The sequence below is a fragment of the Mirounga angustirostris genome, unplaced genomic scaffold (assembly GCF_029215605.1).
Source record: "Mirounga angustirostris isolate CCGP_5_RB_7025 unplaced genomic scaffold, mMirAng1.0.hap1 SCAF_2, whole genome shotgun sequence".
In the NCBI taxonomy this organism is placed as follows: Eukaryota; Metazoa; Chordata; class Mammalia; order Carnivora; family Phocidae; genus Mirounga; species Mirounga angustirostris.
This window is the reverse complement of record NW_026991710.1, coordinates 32,966,826-32,983,333: the sequence shown is the minus strand read 5'-3', so window position 1 is coordinate 32,983,333 and position 16,508 is coordinate 32,966,826. Positions and strand designations below refer to the sequence as shown.

At 36.5% G+C, this 16,508-nt stretch overlaps 1 protein-coding gene across 3 annotated transcripts in view; it reads right to left on the bottom strand.

Moving 5' to 3' along the window:
* Positions 1 to 734: 734 nt before the first annotated feature.
* Positions 735 to 16,508, bottom strand: part of UBE2K (ubiquitin conjugating enzyme E2 K) — a 72,673-nt gene continuing 56,899 nt past the window's right edge. For all 3 annotated transcript variants that reach the window (XM_045881296.3, XM_064584389.1, XM_045881295.3), the window contains 3 exons: positions 9,955 to 10,054; positions 5,729 to 5,857; positions 735 to 5,402 (listed from right to left, as the gene is read on the bottom strand). In XM_045881296.3, coding sequence (XP_045737252.1) covers positions 5,328 to 5,402; positions 5,729 to 5,857; positions 9,955 to 10,054 — 304 coding nt within the window. In that variant the 3' untranslated portion in view covers positions 735 to 5,327. The remainder of the gene's footprint in view (positions 5,403 to 5,728; positions 5,858 to 9,954; positions 10,055 to 16,508) is intronic.

The following is a 16,508-nucleotide window of genomic DNA, read 5'->3' as shown; positions in this document are numbered from 1 at the left end:
GGTTCTGTATCTTATTAAAAGGTACTTTACAATAGGGAGATTAGAATACAGTTGTGCTTTAATGTCTTTTTACTGAAATGGGGTAAAATGAACATTACAACATGAATGCATGGATAGTATATTACTGTAGGACATACTCCTAAGAGATATTAGAGAATTCATGTTATTTCACTGAAAATCTTTAATTCTTTGATGACTGAAACAAAACTTATACCAAGTGTTTACTACCCTAAAAATCTGACCATCCTTTGCTAGGGGTTGGTATGAGAGCTCACTTGAAGTCCATCTGTTATTCTTGATTTAATATGATAATAAGATCCAGCTTGCTCCATGAAAAGAGCACTTCATACTGGTATTCCAGTCAGGAGCAATTCCATCTCCAGGCTACAGAAAAGTCATAGGTCTGCTGAAAGCTGGTTATGAATGCCCTAGAGACATAAAGTAACAATCAGTTTTGCCATGTAAAAAAACTAGTACAAACCCTAACCAATATAGCCTCTTTTAGTTATCAGTATTAGAGGCAGGGGATAATCCAAGGATAGTAACCCAGGACTTTCTGAAACAATTCAAGAGTCTTTTCCATGGGAACAAGCACCCTCCTTTCCAGAACTATTTGTGTGCACAGATGAAAACAGAATAAACATTACCTTCAGTACCAATTCACTCTGGATTACTCTAAATTTTGGATTAGGACCTAGCCAAATAATGTTCTATTTTCAAATAAATAACTTCAATTAAAACAGTTTCAACACATTTTAATATTCAAAGATCTAATATAATTTATCCCATTTATCATCATATGCTCATTACTATGAACCTTGTCTAGGAGACAGACCTACTTGCTTCTTTTTCTTGCTCAAAGTAATGTGGAAGTTTAACCGCCTGCCTAGATGAGTACCCAGAAAGAAGATATAAACCATTTTCAGGGGAAAACATGCATGCATTTATTTTTAAGAATTCCTAGTAAGGGGGGGAAAAAAAATTCAACATCTTTAAAAATGTGTTTATTTTTTAAAAAATCAGTTGTGTACAAAAGTGTTTCGTAGTTTTTAATTCTCAAGACAAATACCCAACCCTCCACCCATAGCCCACCCTGCTTCAATGGTCTTTCTGGTAACCCTCCCATTTTCCCCTTACAGGAAGTTAATGGCTCAGAATAGACCCTCCTACAGAATTTATCATCACTAACAGATTGTTTAGAATAGAGATCTAGAGAAGCTAACAAGCAAGGTTCTTTCTCAGTGAGGTTAATGAGAATCCCTATAATGGCAGTAGACTTCCAGCAGACACCACAACAAAGCACCATCAATTGCTGAAAGCTAAAAAATAGATTATTTTCAATAGTATTTCATTTTCTATTGGAAAAGTCTTTAAATTACATTAAATAAGTCTCTTTCCCCCCAAAGAAATAGTCTAGCTTTTATTATGATGCCTGTAAAAAGTAGGTAACAGCAAGCACACAAGGATCGTTTAACAGCACAGTGCAATGATTTGTATTCACTCACCCCCTAGAACCAAACTGATAAACTGTGCCACACCTGATTATATATATAGCAGCGTGGTTGAAATAACCAAGCAAAAGGTGACACATTCACAACTTACATTTAGGTGATGATCACAGGCTTATGAGGGTAGATCAGTCCAATAAAGCAGTAACAGAACAAACAGGACAAGGGAGAGACTAACATTCCCCTATCCCTATGCCACAAGATTTTTGATCCATATTGCAACAGTGCAAACAGAACATGTGACATTATATGATAGACACTGCAGAAAAGTAACATTTGGGAAAAAGGCTATTTATCAGTAAATACTTCAAGTTGCCTTCTTCCCCAGTGATAGCAAACAGCTGATCTTAAGCATTTATTTTAAACTGGTACTAAAGGAATGGAAATGCAAGTTTTTTAAACCAATGGTTTGTACCCTGGAATTGAAATTTCTTGAACTAGAAAAAGTGATTAATACAACATCATTTTGTAAAAGTCCATGAAATAAAGTTAACTGTAAACAGACAGCTTCCTTTATCATATCCAAACATTGTTTCCATCTATGTACAAGGAAGTATATACCTGGCTCCAACCCTTCCCTGCCCAAATCCATCTTAAATTTAAAACAACAACAAAAATGCTTTATTTCCTGTGTTGCTACAAGTACTGTGGAAACATTATCATACCCTAACTGCAGAGTTTTAAAAGCTCAAATCAGGCATACACTTATAGCCAAGATCTGCTTTTCACATCGATAAACTTATTAATAAGCAGCCTAAGCAGTAACACAATATGCTGCATTCTGCAGCGCATAAATAAGCAATATCCACTTTAACTGCCAATTCTTTCTTATACTTTAAAAAATTATTTTTGCATAGTTTTAAGCGCCACCAACAATCACAAATGTGAAATACTTCCAAAAAGAAAAAAGTCAGTCTTTCATTTCATAGATTACTCTCCTCAAAAGCAAAATACCCAGAATCCAAACATATATATACTTGAATGTATTACGTGTTTAAGTAAACCACAGTCACAATTCCAAATATTTGAGGGAGCCAACTCAGAGAATCTAATTTAGTACAAAGTTCTCAAATACTGATATACTACCTACTGTATACTTACTTGGGGGACAAACTGCTATTCATTCATTCAGTAATCTGTAGTGAAATACTACTATACAGCTAAGTATTTGTCCTTTTAAAAGTTGGGTACATACCCAGGAAATAGACCCAATTATAATAAAAACCTACTGGAATATCAGCGACCTCTAGCAAATCTGCCTGCCCTAAATGAGATATTTAAATATATATATATATATATATGTACTAAATATATATATATATATATATATATATTTAACCATAATTTTTGAGGCTTTTACAACTGATGAATCACACAAAATTGAGAATTATAAAAATAATTTCCACCAGGGTACCTTTTCTCTAGACCTGCAGTTTTAGTGTCCGTTTCCCAAACCCGTAAGACCAGAGGAAAAAAAGCAATTGCCTTAATTTTTATGTTTGGGAAAACTACATTTATCTGTAGAGAAGTGAAAAACAAGAAATAGAAGGACAGTGGGAAATGCACCAGAAAGGAAAGAGGGATTATCACATTTAATGTAAATGAGGTAAATATATTTTTGAAATGAAAAATGCATTATGGAAAACCTCTTTTACCAAATATTGTACTTTTCAATTTCCTGGGCACTGAGGATATTGAATTGCAGTTGGATGAGATTACCTATGGGGTTAGTGTGCTTAAAAATCAAAGGCAAGGTATAAAGGTACAGCTGCCTCCAAGAGCTAAGTATGTAATGTTTGACCTTAGTAACCTCTGAGTTCATTCTCTCTTTTGTCTAACCACAGGACAATTAAATATACCCTGATAATACAGGCAAATAGTAAATTGGGTAGATGTGTTTGATACTGAAAATAATCCAAATATTACCAAGCCAACCCTCCACTAAAAAAAAAAATTAATTCTAACCAACGGTGGAACAAAACTGTCCACATTTCACACAATCCCAACCTTACTTCAAAATATAAAGAAAAGTACAAGGTTTTAGCTATTTAAAATAAATAAAGAAAAATCTTGTTTCCTTTGGCATCTTTAGAAAGTAACTAAACTATAACAATTAAAGGAGGTGATTGTATAAAGAAATTTATGCTTAAGCAAACATATAGGGGGAAAAAACATAGCAACTTGTGTTTAGTATGCAATAATATCAACTACAAGAGCTTACTATTAATTAGGAAAGCCTTACAAGTTTTTGGAAGAACCTTCACATCTTTAACATTACAATATATTTAATAATGGTTCTTTTATTGCTTCTAAGATTATTGAGAAGTCAAATGAAATTATGCTGAATTTATGGTTCAAAACTATTTTCCAAACACTTAATGATTATAATTTAGGATAAATAACACTTGAAGAAAGCAAACCTTTTATAATATGACTTTCAATATACAGCCTTACTTTAATTCATTCTCATTCCATTACATTGTTATTTGCATTGGTCCTGAAAATTTAATAAGAACTGTGTTTCTATGTATAGAACTGCCTGCATAAATCCATTTCAGCCTTCATAAAATGGTCACATTAGTGTTTGAGCTTGCAAAACTAATAATTTTCAAACTTTTGAACTTAGAATGAAATGTAACTTTAATACGAATAGAAAGTCTGACTATGTACAAGAAAAGGTAAAGTTTTCAATTCTCATCAGAAACATCATAAAGAAAGCTAGATTTATAACACACTTCTATTCCTAAGTGTATCTGAAGTATGTACAGTAAAACACCACACAGCTTTCATGTGTCAATAGGGGCAAATGCAAGCAAGAGTGACTTGTAAAGTACCTGATAAAGCAATCTCTATAAAGCCAAAATTAGGCTAAAAAACTGCCAACAGTTGATTGCATCCTTGCAAGTTCGCAAAGAAAATTTCATCAGTTTAAAAATAGATGTCAAATTCACTGAAAAACTAAGTTGGGTTCCTTCATTAAATCTTGGGAATACTACAACATTAAGTATTTACTGTTTTTGCAAGAGGAACAAAATTGGCAGCTCCATTTTTACATTATTACTCACATAGGAAAGTTTTAAGAGTGAAGAACTGTAACAAAACATTCCAAATGGACGACCTAAAAATGGAGCAAGGGATACTGCCCCTCGGCATTTTTCTCCACCAAATATAGAGAAATTTACTATTAGAATATTAGCTGTGTGTGGCAAGAGGGGGAAAAATAGATATGGTGTCCCAGTCTGTTGACAAGGACAAAAAGGCTCTGAATAGGTCACCATCTTCAATTCTGGATAAATCTCATATTTAAGAATTCTCAAATGCTTAAAATGGTGGTCTTTTCAGCTACCCATCCTAAGAAGTCAAGTACAAGCATGCAAGTAAATTCACAGGCACAGAGGATCCATGTTAAAAACAGTTAAGGTAGCTGTGATGCAACACCAACAATTTGAATGGCCCTGACACACTCAAAATATTACTTAATTATTCAACAAAATCCTGAAGCAAACTCTTGCTAGTCTTGGTACACTGCTAAACACTAAAGTAGCATGTTTTTTCCATGGTTTTAGCTTAGCTCAAAGAATTTTTACACTATTAAGAAAAAAAATTAAAGTATTTCCCCTTTTTAAATTTACACAGACGTTTAATTAGCTTTATTTACAGAGCAGGGATTTTTTTCAGTCTCCAATGTTGCCTAGATAACATCATTAGGCAAGAATGCCAGTTTAAAAGAAATCTATGCAGAATCCTAAAAATAACAGATGTTGATGCTCCTCAAGAAGGGGCAAGCTTGACTTATATCAGCAGCTCTTTCTCTATGCCTCAGTTACTCAGAAGCAATTCTGTTGCAGTCTCTACATCCCATGATTTTGAAGACAAGGCCACTATTACCGCATTCTGTAGAGAAGAAAAGGGGACAAAAAAATCAAATCTCAAAATATTTTTAAAATACTGAATCACGCACTATCTTTATATTGCGAAAGCACACCTCGTTTTCTTGTTTTTTTAAGTTGCCTTGTATTTGTAGTGCATAAAAAGCTTCTAAACCAATGACTGGGGGGAATTAGCAAAAGGAAAAGAAAAGAATCACTGATTGTAATAACATAAGAAAGTTTATAAAAACTAGATTTAGAGTATCTTTGAGCCACTTTTGTCAGCCAAGGATCTGCAGCAATAATATAACTCAACCAATATATCAAAATAAGCAAGCCTTTGGTACTTACCCTATCAAAGCCCATAGCACATAGGTTTTCTATTTTTTTGGTGTATTCTGGACTAGAAACTGGTGCTCCAGCATACACATGTGCCCAAAGTCGAGCTGTCTGTTTGAACATTTCGGGATTTTGTTTGTACTATAATGAAGAAACAAATTGAATGACATGACAATACAGTCACAATGTTCAATATTTAATTACCTAAGAACTGGCTTTTTCTAAGTAAAAGTAATTTACAATTAAAATGTAATTGATTCAACTTTCTGCTGCATACTAGGTCACTCAAGAAAAAAGGTCCGACCTGAAGCTGTGATTCACAAGTGTTTACCAAAAAAAAAAGAGACCAATTATATTTGTCAACTTTAATCTCCAATTTCAATAGATACAAGTAACAGAAAACTAATACTAATTGAAGTGAGGTACAGACATGTTTCTGAACACTGCAAAGTGTCAAACATTATACAACCAAACAGAATTGTTTGCTTCTAAAATTGTATGGACATTAACTAACAAATGTGACGGACTTTTGTATTAACCACAGCTCAGAAAAAAATACAACTAGACTTTGCTGCTTTGCTAGAACCGTATTCGTATACAATGATTTAAGAAAATACCATGTGCAAAGCCTTTTTTCAAAAGATTTTATTTTGGGGGCACCTGGCTCGCTCAGTTGGTAGAGCATGCAATTCTTGTTCTCGGGTGTTTTGAGTTCAGGCCCCATGTTGGGCATGGAGCCTACTTAAAGGAAAAAAAAAGATTTTTAAGTAATCTCTACACCCATCATGGGGCTCAAACTTACAACCCTGAGATCAAGAGTCACATGCTCCACTGACTGAGCCAGTCATGCTCCACTGGCATGCTCCACTGACTCAACATGCAGTCTTTTTTTTTTTTTTTTTTTTTAAGATTTTATTTATTTTTTTGTCAGAGAGAGAGCGCACAAGTAGGGAGAGCTGCAGGGAGAGGGAGAAGCAGGCTCACCAAGCAGGGAGCCCGATACAGGGCTCGATCCCGGGACGCTGGGATCATGACCTGAGCCGAAGGTAGACACTTAACCGACTGAACCACCCAGGCATCCCTCAATACGCAGTCTTAACTTACAGCATCTTTTGAGATGTTTATGAACTCATAGTACTTTTAAAAGGTAAGACTTCCCATTCTCATTAGAAAGAGATAATAAATTCATTCTTAAATACTCTGGAACCAGTATTACTTAACAAATGAAGTATAAATTTAAAATAACTGTTCAATTCACTTTAATATTTCTTTTAAAAGTATTTTACATGTACTGAATATTTTAAGACTGATCAGCTTCTATTATATATTAAAATGATAAATCTAGTTTCTACCTTGTTAATTCCTAATGAGGAAGTAAGTCAAATTACTGGACTCTTTGAGGAGCTAGAGGAAAGCTGTAAGTCCAACTTCAGCCTCTGAGGCTCAGAACGTCAAAGGAAATCAAAGCTGAGATTCAAGCCATGCTTCTGACTACCAAAAGCAAATCAACAGTACATACATACAACATGTAAAACCCTAATTCTAAGCACTCTGAAACAAACAACAGTAGAATGTATTAATAAAGATATACATAAAATAAGGAGTGAACAGCTTTTCAAGGGAAAGGAATAGGTTTACTAAGATTAGGAACCAGGCAGAGGAAACATGGCAGATTGAGTGAAATGACCGGCAGAAATGAACATCATCTTGAAAAAGCAGGAGTCCAAGAAACAGTAAAAATTTAGGAGACGAAGCTGGGTTTGTAGACAATTCAAATCATGGAAAGACTATAAACTAAAGAATCTGGATTTACCAAGTAGGTGATAGCAGAGCTTCCTTTTAAAAAAAAAAAAAAGATTTATTTATTTATTTGACAGAGAGAGACACAGCGGGATGGGAGAAGGAGAAGCAGGCTTCCCGCCGAGCAGGGAGTCTGATGTGGGGCTCGATCCCAGGACCCTAGGATCATAACCTGAGCTGAAGGCAGACGCTTAATGACTGAGCCACCCAGGCACCCCCGATAGCAGTTTCTAATAGGTTTTTAGTAGTAAAGTAAAGTAAGATTTGCACTTTAAAAAGTTATCAATGCAGAAGATGGGATGAGGAAGAGGTCAAGGAAGGGACAGCTATCAGAGTAGTTGAATTGAGAATTTTTTTTTTTAGATTTATTTGAGAGGGAGAGTACAGAGGCGGAGTGACAGGGAGAAGCAGACTCCCCGCTGAGCAGAGAGCCCATTGTGGGACTCGAACCCAAGACCCTGAGATCATGACCTAAGCCAAAGGGAGACGCCTAACCGACTGAGACACCCAGGTGCCTGAGTTTTTTAAAATGTGAACTAAGGCAAATCAGAGATGTATGACAGAGATACTGGGAATGCAATCACCAAGAGAAAAGGAGGCATAGAGAATTCCAAGTCTGTGGCTTGGATATTTAAGCTGATGATGGTATCATATAAGGATAGACAAGTTCACAGGATTTAAGATTCTATGTTCAGTATGGGAATGTGCTGAGGTATCCCCATGAAACATTCATAAAGAACTATCCAGTTTTTTTTTTTTTTAAAGATTTTTATTTATTTATTTGACAGAGAGAGTGAGAGCAGGAACACAAGCAGGGGGAGTGGGAGAGGGAGAAGCAGGCTTCTCGCCAAGCAGGGAGCCCCATGTGGGGCTCAATCCTAGCACCCTGGGATCATGACCTGAGCCAAAGGCACATGCTTAACAACTGAGTCACCCAGGCGCCCGTAGAACTATCCAGTTCTGAATAGGCTCTTGGGCTCAGGGAGAGGTCAAGCCTAAACATTTTCTCAATTTACAGGTGGTATCAGTGTGGATACGATCATCCAAGTGACCATATGTAATGGAAAATAAAAGAAACAATGTCTAAACCAAGGAACTCTGTTTAAAAGGAGGAAGAAGAGAAATAATTGTAGGAACCTATGAAGGAACAACTACAACTACCAAGATGAGAAGAGAGTAGTATCTCAGAAGTCAAGAGAAGAAAAAAATTCTAGGTCGGGGGTGGGGGGGAGGCTCAGTAAATCCTAACAGCTTAGAATAGGGGTTGGCAAACTTTCTCACAGGACCAGATAATAATTATTTCAAGCTTTCAGACCATACCGTTTTTGTTGCAACTACTCAACCCTGCCACTTGTGGCTGGAAGGTAAACAAATGGATGTGGCTGTATTCCAATAAAACATTATTTACAAAAATAGTAAGTCTAGCTATAATTCGCTGACCTCTGCCTTGGAGATCAGATCAGAACTGAAAAATATTTATTCCATTTGGCAATTTTAAGATCCTTCGTAACTTTTACCATGCCACTTCAGCCACAGCTGGAGCTGGTTAAAATTATCATCAGGTGGGGGAGAACATGGAGCAAATGTTTTACAGCCTGAACCTCAGGACTGTGATCCTCCAAAGAGAGTGCTACTTGAAGAAAAGAAAAGAAGTCGAATGGCTTCTCAGGCATTTTGTTTTCTGTGCACATAAAAGCCATAGCTGCAGTAGGGTGGCCCGTGTTTTGAGCACTCAGATTTCAGTTCTTTTTTTGAAGATTTTATTTATTTGACAGAGAGAGACACAGCGAGAGAGAGAACACAAGCAGGGGGAGTGGGAGAGGGAGAAGCAGGCTTCCCGCTGAGTAGGGAGCCGGATGCGGGGTTTGATCCCAGGACTCTGGGATCATGACCTGAGCCGAATGCAGACGCTTAACAACTGAGCCACCCAGGTGTCCCAGATTTCAGTTCTCTTAAAAGTGAAAGAGGGATCAACTGACTGTTCATTGCTGTTCCATAACTAGTGTAAAATATGTATATGTTTATCTTTATTTTTATAACATGCAAATACATTTAAATTTATAGTTACAAAAAATGATCACCAGGGAGGAATTATCACTAAATGGAGGGATAGACAGATACACACATGATTAAGCAGGTATAGTAAAATCTCAGAGAATCCAGATGTAGGCAGGAATATGGGTGTTCACTATATAAATCTTTTGACACTGTGTGTTTGAAAATTTCCATTAATGTTTAAAAACCATCTATCACATATCCAATTAAATTAGTATATTAAAAATCAATAAAGTTTTCACTATTACATCTGACAAAATAATCTTACCACTTCCAAATTTAGTTTCAATAGAACTACGCACATGTGTTAATACTGCAAACCATTATAGTAGTAGAAACTCATAGGTAAATATAAGGACGCCTTTCAAAAGCAGCCACCTTACCTGATTTGCTACTACTGCATCTTGTGGATCATCTGGTTCTGCAGCTGCCAATAGGGCTTGCAATGACAATAATACCGTGCGGAGAGTCATTGCTGCTGCCCTAAAAATCAAAACAGGAAAATATCGCAGTTAAGAACATGCTGCATGACAAAAGCAAAGTGGATGTTTTCTGAATAAAATATAAAAACTACTGAAGCTAAAAAAAAATCTAGATTTTATCTTAATCATGTAATTTATAGAAATTTATATATCTGCCGATCATATTTTTTTCTCCTTTACTTTACAATGAATGAATGAGTCTATTTTTTTTTTAACACAAGTCAAACCATCCTGAACTGGACTTGCTTTTCTTATTGTTGTCAATATCCTTCTGGTCAGCTTTACTCATTGACTTTTTATCCATTTCTCTAGACATAATTTAACTTTATGAAAAAAAGTGATAAACTAGTATATATAACTTTCAGTGCCACTCCAAAAACATGTAAAATACCATTCAAGCAAGTATTTCTTACTTTCAAGAAAGTGTGAAATCAGTCCATAACATTCTGAACTAGAGCAAGTTATTTGCTTAAAATATATCACTTAATCCATGCATCTATATAAAGCAAATATTTAGGGACGCCTGGTGGCTCAGTCGTTAAGCGTCTGCCTTCAGCTCAGGTCATGATCCCAGGGTCCTGGGATCGAGCCCCGCATCGGGCTCCCTGCTCGGCAGGAAGCCTGCTTCTCCCTCTCCCACTCCCCCTGCTGTGTTCCTTCTCTCGCTTTGTGTCTCTCTGTCAAATAAGTAAATAAAATTCTTTAAAAAAAAAAAAATAAAGCAAGTATTTATCTGAAAGCTTCATGACACTGGAGTTGACCATGATTTCTTGGATAGGACATAGAAAGTGCAGGCAACAACAGAAAAAATAGAGAAACTGGTCTAACTATATCAAAGTTAACTGTGTAGAGAAAAACCTCCTGTGCAAAGGATAAAAATTAATAGAGTGAAAGGCAGTCCAAAGAATGGGAGAAAATATTTGCAAATTATGTAACTGATAAAGGGTTAATGTCTGGAATATATAAGGAACTCCTATAACTCAACAATAAAAACCCAATTAACAAATAAGAAAGGATGGGCGCCTGGGTGGCTCAGATGGTTAAGCGTCTGCCTTCAGCTCAGGTCATGATCCCAGGGTCCTGGGATCGAGTTCTGCATTGGGCTCCCTGCTCAGTGGGAAGCCTGCTTCTCCCTCTGCCTCTCTCTCTCTCTCTCTCTTATGAATAAATAAAATCTTTAAAAAAAAAAAATAAGAAGAAAGGACTTGAACAGACATTTCTCCAGAAGATATACAAATATCTGATAAGCACATAAAAAGATGCTTAATATCACCTCATCATTAAGGAAACAAATCAAACAATGAGATACTACCTCACATCCATTAGGATGGCTACTATCAAAACAAAAAATAACAGTTGTTGGTGAAGATGCCGAGTCATTGGAATTCTTATGCACAGCTGGTGGGAATGCAAAATGGAACAATTACAGAAAACAGTATAGCAATTCTTCAAAAAAATTAAACACAGAATTACCATATGATCTAACAATTCCACTTGTAAGGAGGTACATATCCAAAATAAGTGAAAGCAAGGACTCAGATATTTGTACACCCATGTTCATACAAGGATTATTCACAATAGCCAGAAGGTGGAAGTAACTCACTTCCATCAACCCATGAATGAATAAAATGTGGTATATACATACATTGGAATATTATTCAGCCTTAAAAAGGAAGACAAATCAGACACATGCTACAACATGGATGAGTCCTGATGACATTATGTTAAGTGAAGCCAGGAATAAAAAGACAAATACTAGGATTCATGAGGTACCTAGAAAAGCCAAACTCATAGAGACAGAAAGTAGAATGGTGGTTGTCATTGGCTGGAGGGTGAGAAAAATGGGAAGTTACTGTTTAATAGGTATGGTTTCAGTTCTGAAAGATGAAAAGGTGGGAGAGGACAGGGTAGAAGGATGAAGAGGGCACAGAGGACTTTTAGGGGAGTGAAAATACTCTATACCACAATGATGGATACATGTCATCATACACTTGTTCAAATGTATAGAATGGAAAACACCAAGAGTGAACCATAATATAAACTAAAGACTCTGAGTGATTGAGATAGGTCAATGCAGGTTCCCCAGTTGTAACAAATGTACCATTCTGACAGAGGATGCTGATAGTAGGGGAGGGTATGTATATGTAGGGACAGGAAGTATAATGGGAAATTTTTGTACCTTCCTCTCAATTTTGCTATGAATCTAGAATTGCTCTAAAAAAATTAAGTCCTGGAGACTGGTAGCATAACAGTGTGAGTATACTTAGTAATACTCATCTGTACACTTACTTGAAACAGTGAATTTTTTTTTTTTTTTAAGATTTTATTTATTTATTTGACAGAAAGAGACACAGCGAGAGAGGGAATACAAGCAGGGGGAGTGGGAGAGGGAGAAGCAGGCTTCCCGCGGAGCAGGGAGCCTGATGCGGGGCTCGATCCCAGGACCTGGAATCATGACCTGAGCCGAAGGCAGACGCTTAACGACTAAGCCACCCAGGCGCCCCAAAACAGTGAAGATTTCCACGTTACATGTCAATTAAAAAAACCAAGATGATAAATTTTATGTCATATATATTTTACAATATAAAAAACTTTTTATTTTAAATAAAATCTTAAACTTTTTATTTTTATTATTTTTAAAAGATTTATTTATCTGTGAGAGAGAGAGAGCAGGGAGAGCGACAGGGAGAGTGGCAGGCAGAGGGAGAAGCAGGCTCCCTGCTGAGCAAGGAACCCAATTGTGGGACTCAATCCCAGGACCCTGGGATCATGACCTGAGCTGAAGGCAGACGCTTAACTGACTGAACCACCCGGAGTCCTTAAAAAACTGTATTTTTTATTTTTTTAAGATTTATTTTTTTTTAGGGCACCTGGGTGGCTCATTGTCTGCCTTCGGCTCGGGTCGTGATCCCAGGGTCCTGGAATCGAGCCCCACATCGGGCTCTCTGCTCTGCAGGAAGCCTGTTCTCCTTCTCCCACTCCCCCTGTTTGTATTCCCTCTCTCGCTGTGTCTGTCAAAAAAATTAAAAAAAAATTTTTTTTTTAAAGATTTTATTTATTTATTTGACAGAGAGAAACACAGCAAGTGAGGGAACACAAGCCAGGGAAGTGAGAGAGGGGGAAGTAGGCCTCCCGCCGAGCAGAGAGCCCGATGCGGGGCTCGATCCCCGGACCCTGGGATCACGACCCGAGCCGAAGGCAGACACCCAACGACTGAGCCACCCAGGCACCCCTAAAAAATTTTTTTTAAAGTGAGGAGTTCTTCCCTTAGAGATTTGTAAGTTTTTATTATACTTTCTACCTCTTTTATTTAGTTTTATTTTATTTCATTTATTTGTTTTACTCACAGTCTTTATTGGGAGGACACAAACTATTATAGACCTCAGACTTACAACTTCAAAAATCAGAAACTAAGGACCTAAAGATGAACATGTTGAAAGGGACAGTATGCTCTCAATATGAAAAGAAAAATCTTAGATTTGATTCATAATAATTTCAGTGAGAAAAAGTTATGTTTTCTGTATGCTTCAAATTTTTCATAATGAAATGTTGGGGGAGGTTTTTTAAAAAAAAAGAATTAGTTGGCTAAAAATAAATCTAAATGACACCTGGAATTAATATTGTATGTCAACTATACCTCAATAAAAAAACATAAAACTGATTTAGTTGGTTAAGTGTCTGACTCTTGATTTTGGCTCAGGTCATGATCTCAGGGTTGTGAGATCCATCCCCATGCTGGGCTCCGCGCTGGGCATGGAGTCTGCATAAAATTCTCTCTCTCCCTCTGCAGCCCCCCTTAAAAAAAAAAAAAAACAAAAATAAAAGTGGGTGCAGGTAAAAATAAATGAATGGATGAATAAATAAATTTTTTAAAACGCTAGAGGAAAAAAAAACTCCTAAATGCAAAGTTATAAGCTGGACAAAAAATTAATGGTAAACAATGACACTGTTTTAATAATCAGTTGTAATAAAATTATTATTAAAACATAACCTAGTCTTCTGGCTCTAAATACTATAGCAATTTTAACATCTTTGATAGTGTAAAGAAATGTGTACGTTTTTTGGGGCGCCTGGGTGGCTCAGTTGGTTAAGTGTCTGCCTTCGGCTCAGGTCATGATCCCAGGGTCCTGGGATTGAGCCCCATGTCAAGCTCGCTGCTCAGCAGAGAGCCTGCCTCTCCCTCTCTCCCACCCAACCCGCTCATGCTCTCTCTCTCTCTCAGATAAATAAAATCTTAAAAAAAATTTTTTTTAATGTGTATGCTGACTGATCTACATTAATTTTTAAATCTAAATTTAGTAATGTGAAAAAGTATACAAGTAAAAATATAATCTTTCATTCCATTTATTGTTCTTTTTACATAGTGCTGACTAAATTCATAATGCACTGAGATTTTTTAGGATTCAGTGTGTAAAAAACAAATCCTAACAGGCAAATAGGAATATGAAATTTCAAAATGTGTCAGCTAATTTTAATAGTTAATGGATGATGTACCTTATAAATCTATCCTCAGTAAATTAATTTTGCCCAGATCTCAATAAACACAGTTAAGATGGCTAAACAAATATTCATGCATACAGACTCAGAAAGGCCTCCAAAACATACAACAGCTATGTGAATTGTCAATACTGTTGACTAACTTTCTGTTAAGGGTCTTCAGAAGACCATCAATATAATTGATGTTTATTCAAAACACTGACTGCTACTTAAAGAGTATGGCAGCTTTTTTGTTATAATTTTTTATTAAAGTATAATAAGCAGAGTTAAATGCTATACATGTGGATGAATTTTTATGTATGTATATATACACCCATGTAACCAACACACAGATCAAAATTTAGAGTATTTCCAGCACTCAAAAAAAACTTCACTCTTGCAACTCCCTTTCACAACCCTCACATACCCCCACCATTGTCCTAATTTCTATCACCATAAATTAGTTTTGGCTTATTTATTTGAGAGAGAGAGAGAAAGAGAGAGAGAGAGAACAGAGAGAGAGAGCACGAGGAGAGGGGCAGAGGGAGAAGCAGACTCCCCACTGAGCAGGGAGCCCAATGCGGGACTCCATCCCAGGACCATGAGATCATGACCTGAGCTGAAGGCAGATGCTTAACTGACTGTGCCCCAGTTTTGGCTCATTTTGAATTTTGTAAGAACAGATTCATACAGTATGTGCTCCTTTGTGTCTGCTTTGGTCACTCAACATGTCTGTGAGAATTATCCATGCTGTTTGTGTCAATACGCTTTTTTTTTTAAAACTATTATGTAGGGTTTCACTGTACAATTATTCCATTATATATCCATTTTCTTGTTAACAGACATTTGGGTTATTGAATAAACGTGCTACAAGTATTCTTGTACAAGTCTTTTGGTGGACATATGCATTCATTTCTCTTGGATATAGACCTAGGAGTGGAATTGCTAGGCCCTATCAAAGGTGTACGTTTAGCTCTGGTAGATACTGCTGGTTGAGTAGTTGAACCACATTCCTACCATCAATGCATGACAACTATTCATAAGTATGTAGTAGTATCTAATTGTAATTTTAATTTGCATCTCCCTAATAACTAATGATGCTGAGCATTGCTTATCAACCACCTAGGAATGTATTCTCTTAATGCCTGTTCATGTCTTTTAGAAGGGCAGTATCACTGAGTGCAATTTTTATGTGTAGTCATTTTCTTCTATTTCCCCAGGTAAATAGACACCTATAGGCATAACAGGTGTCACTGGAAAAACATTAGAACATAGTTTCCATATAGAACACACTGTGGAGTTAATAAACCATACTAACATAGAGTTGTTAAACATTAAAGGTAAACCGCCATATGTATTAACAAAAGACCAAGACAGTTTTCTAGCATACCTACCCAAATTATTCAATGTTTATTCAATTTATTTTTCTGAAGATTACTATCCTCTAGTTTTCTTTACCAAATTCCAGCTCTGAAGCCTAAGTAAACATGAATATCCACGGACTGTCAATTATACCTCAATAAATTGGGGGGGGAGGGCTTAGGATATCCATGTATATCTAATCTCACCTATTTTTATCTGACATGTCTTTGACATTTTAAAATATTTCAATTACATAGATATGAAATGAGGCTAAATTCAGCTATTTCACATCTGCCTAAGGAAATGGGAAGAGTTGACAAGTGTTTCAGTACAAAAGTGCCAAGTTCTCTCGCTACATACATACCATAATCTTTCAACCGCCTATAGGGAGATAATCAGAAGTGGTAGTACTGCTGGCTTAACTCTGAACAAAAAGGGGAGTCAGTGGAAAATTTTAGTCTGGAGCTATATTTGTTTTTAAAAAGGGATGTGGGGAGGGGGGAGCAGGGAGGAGAGTATCATTCTCTGAGAACTGCTGAGTAGGGCAAAGTCAGAAGCAGGGAGACAGGCTACAGTAATCATTGAGGAAAGAGGTAATGCGATTGGGGCCAGGTAGT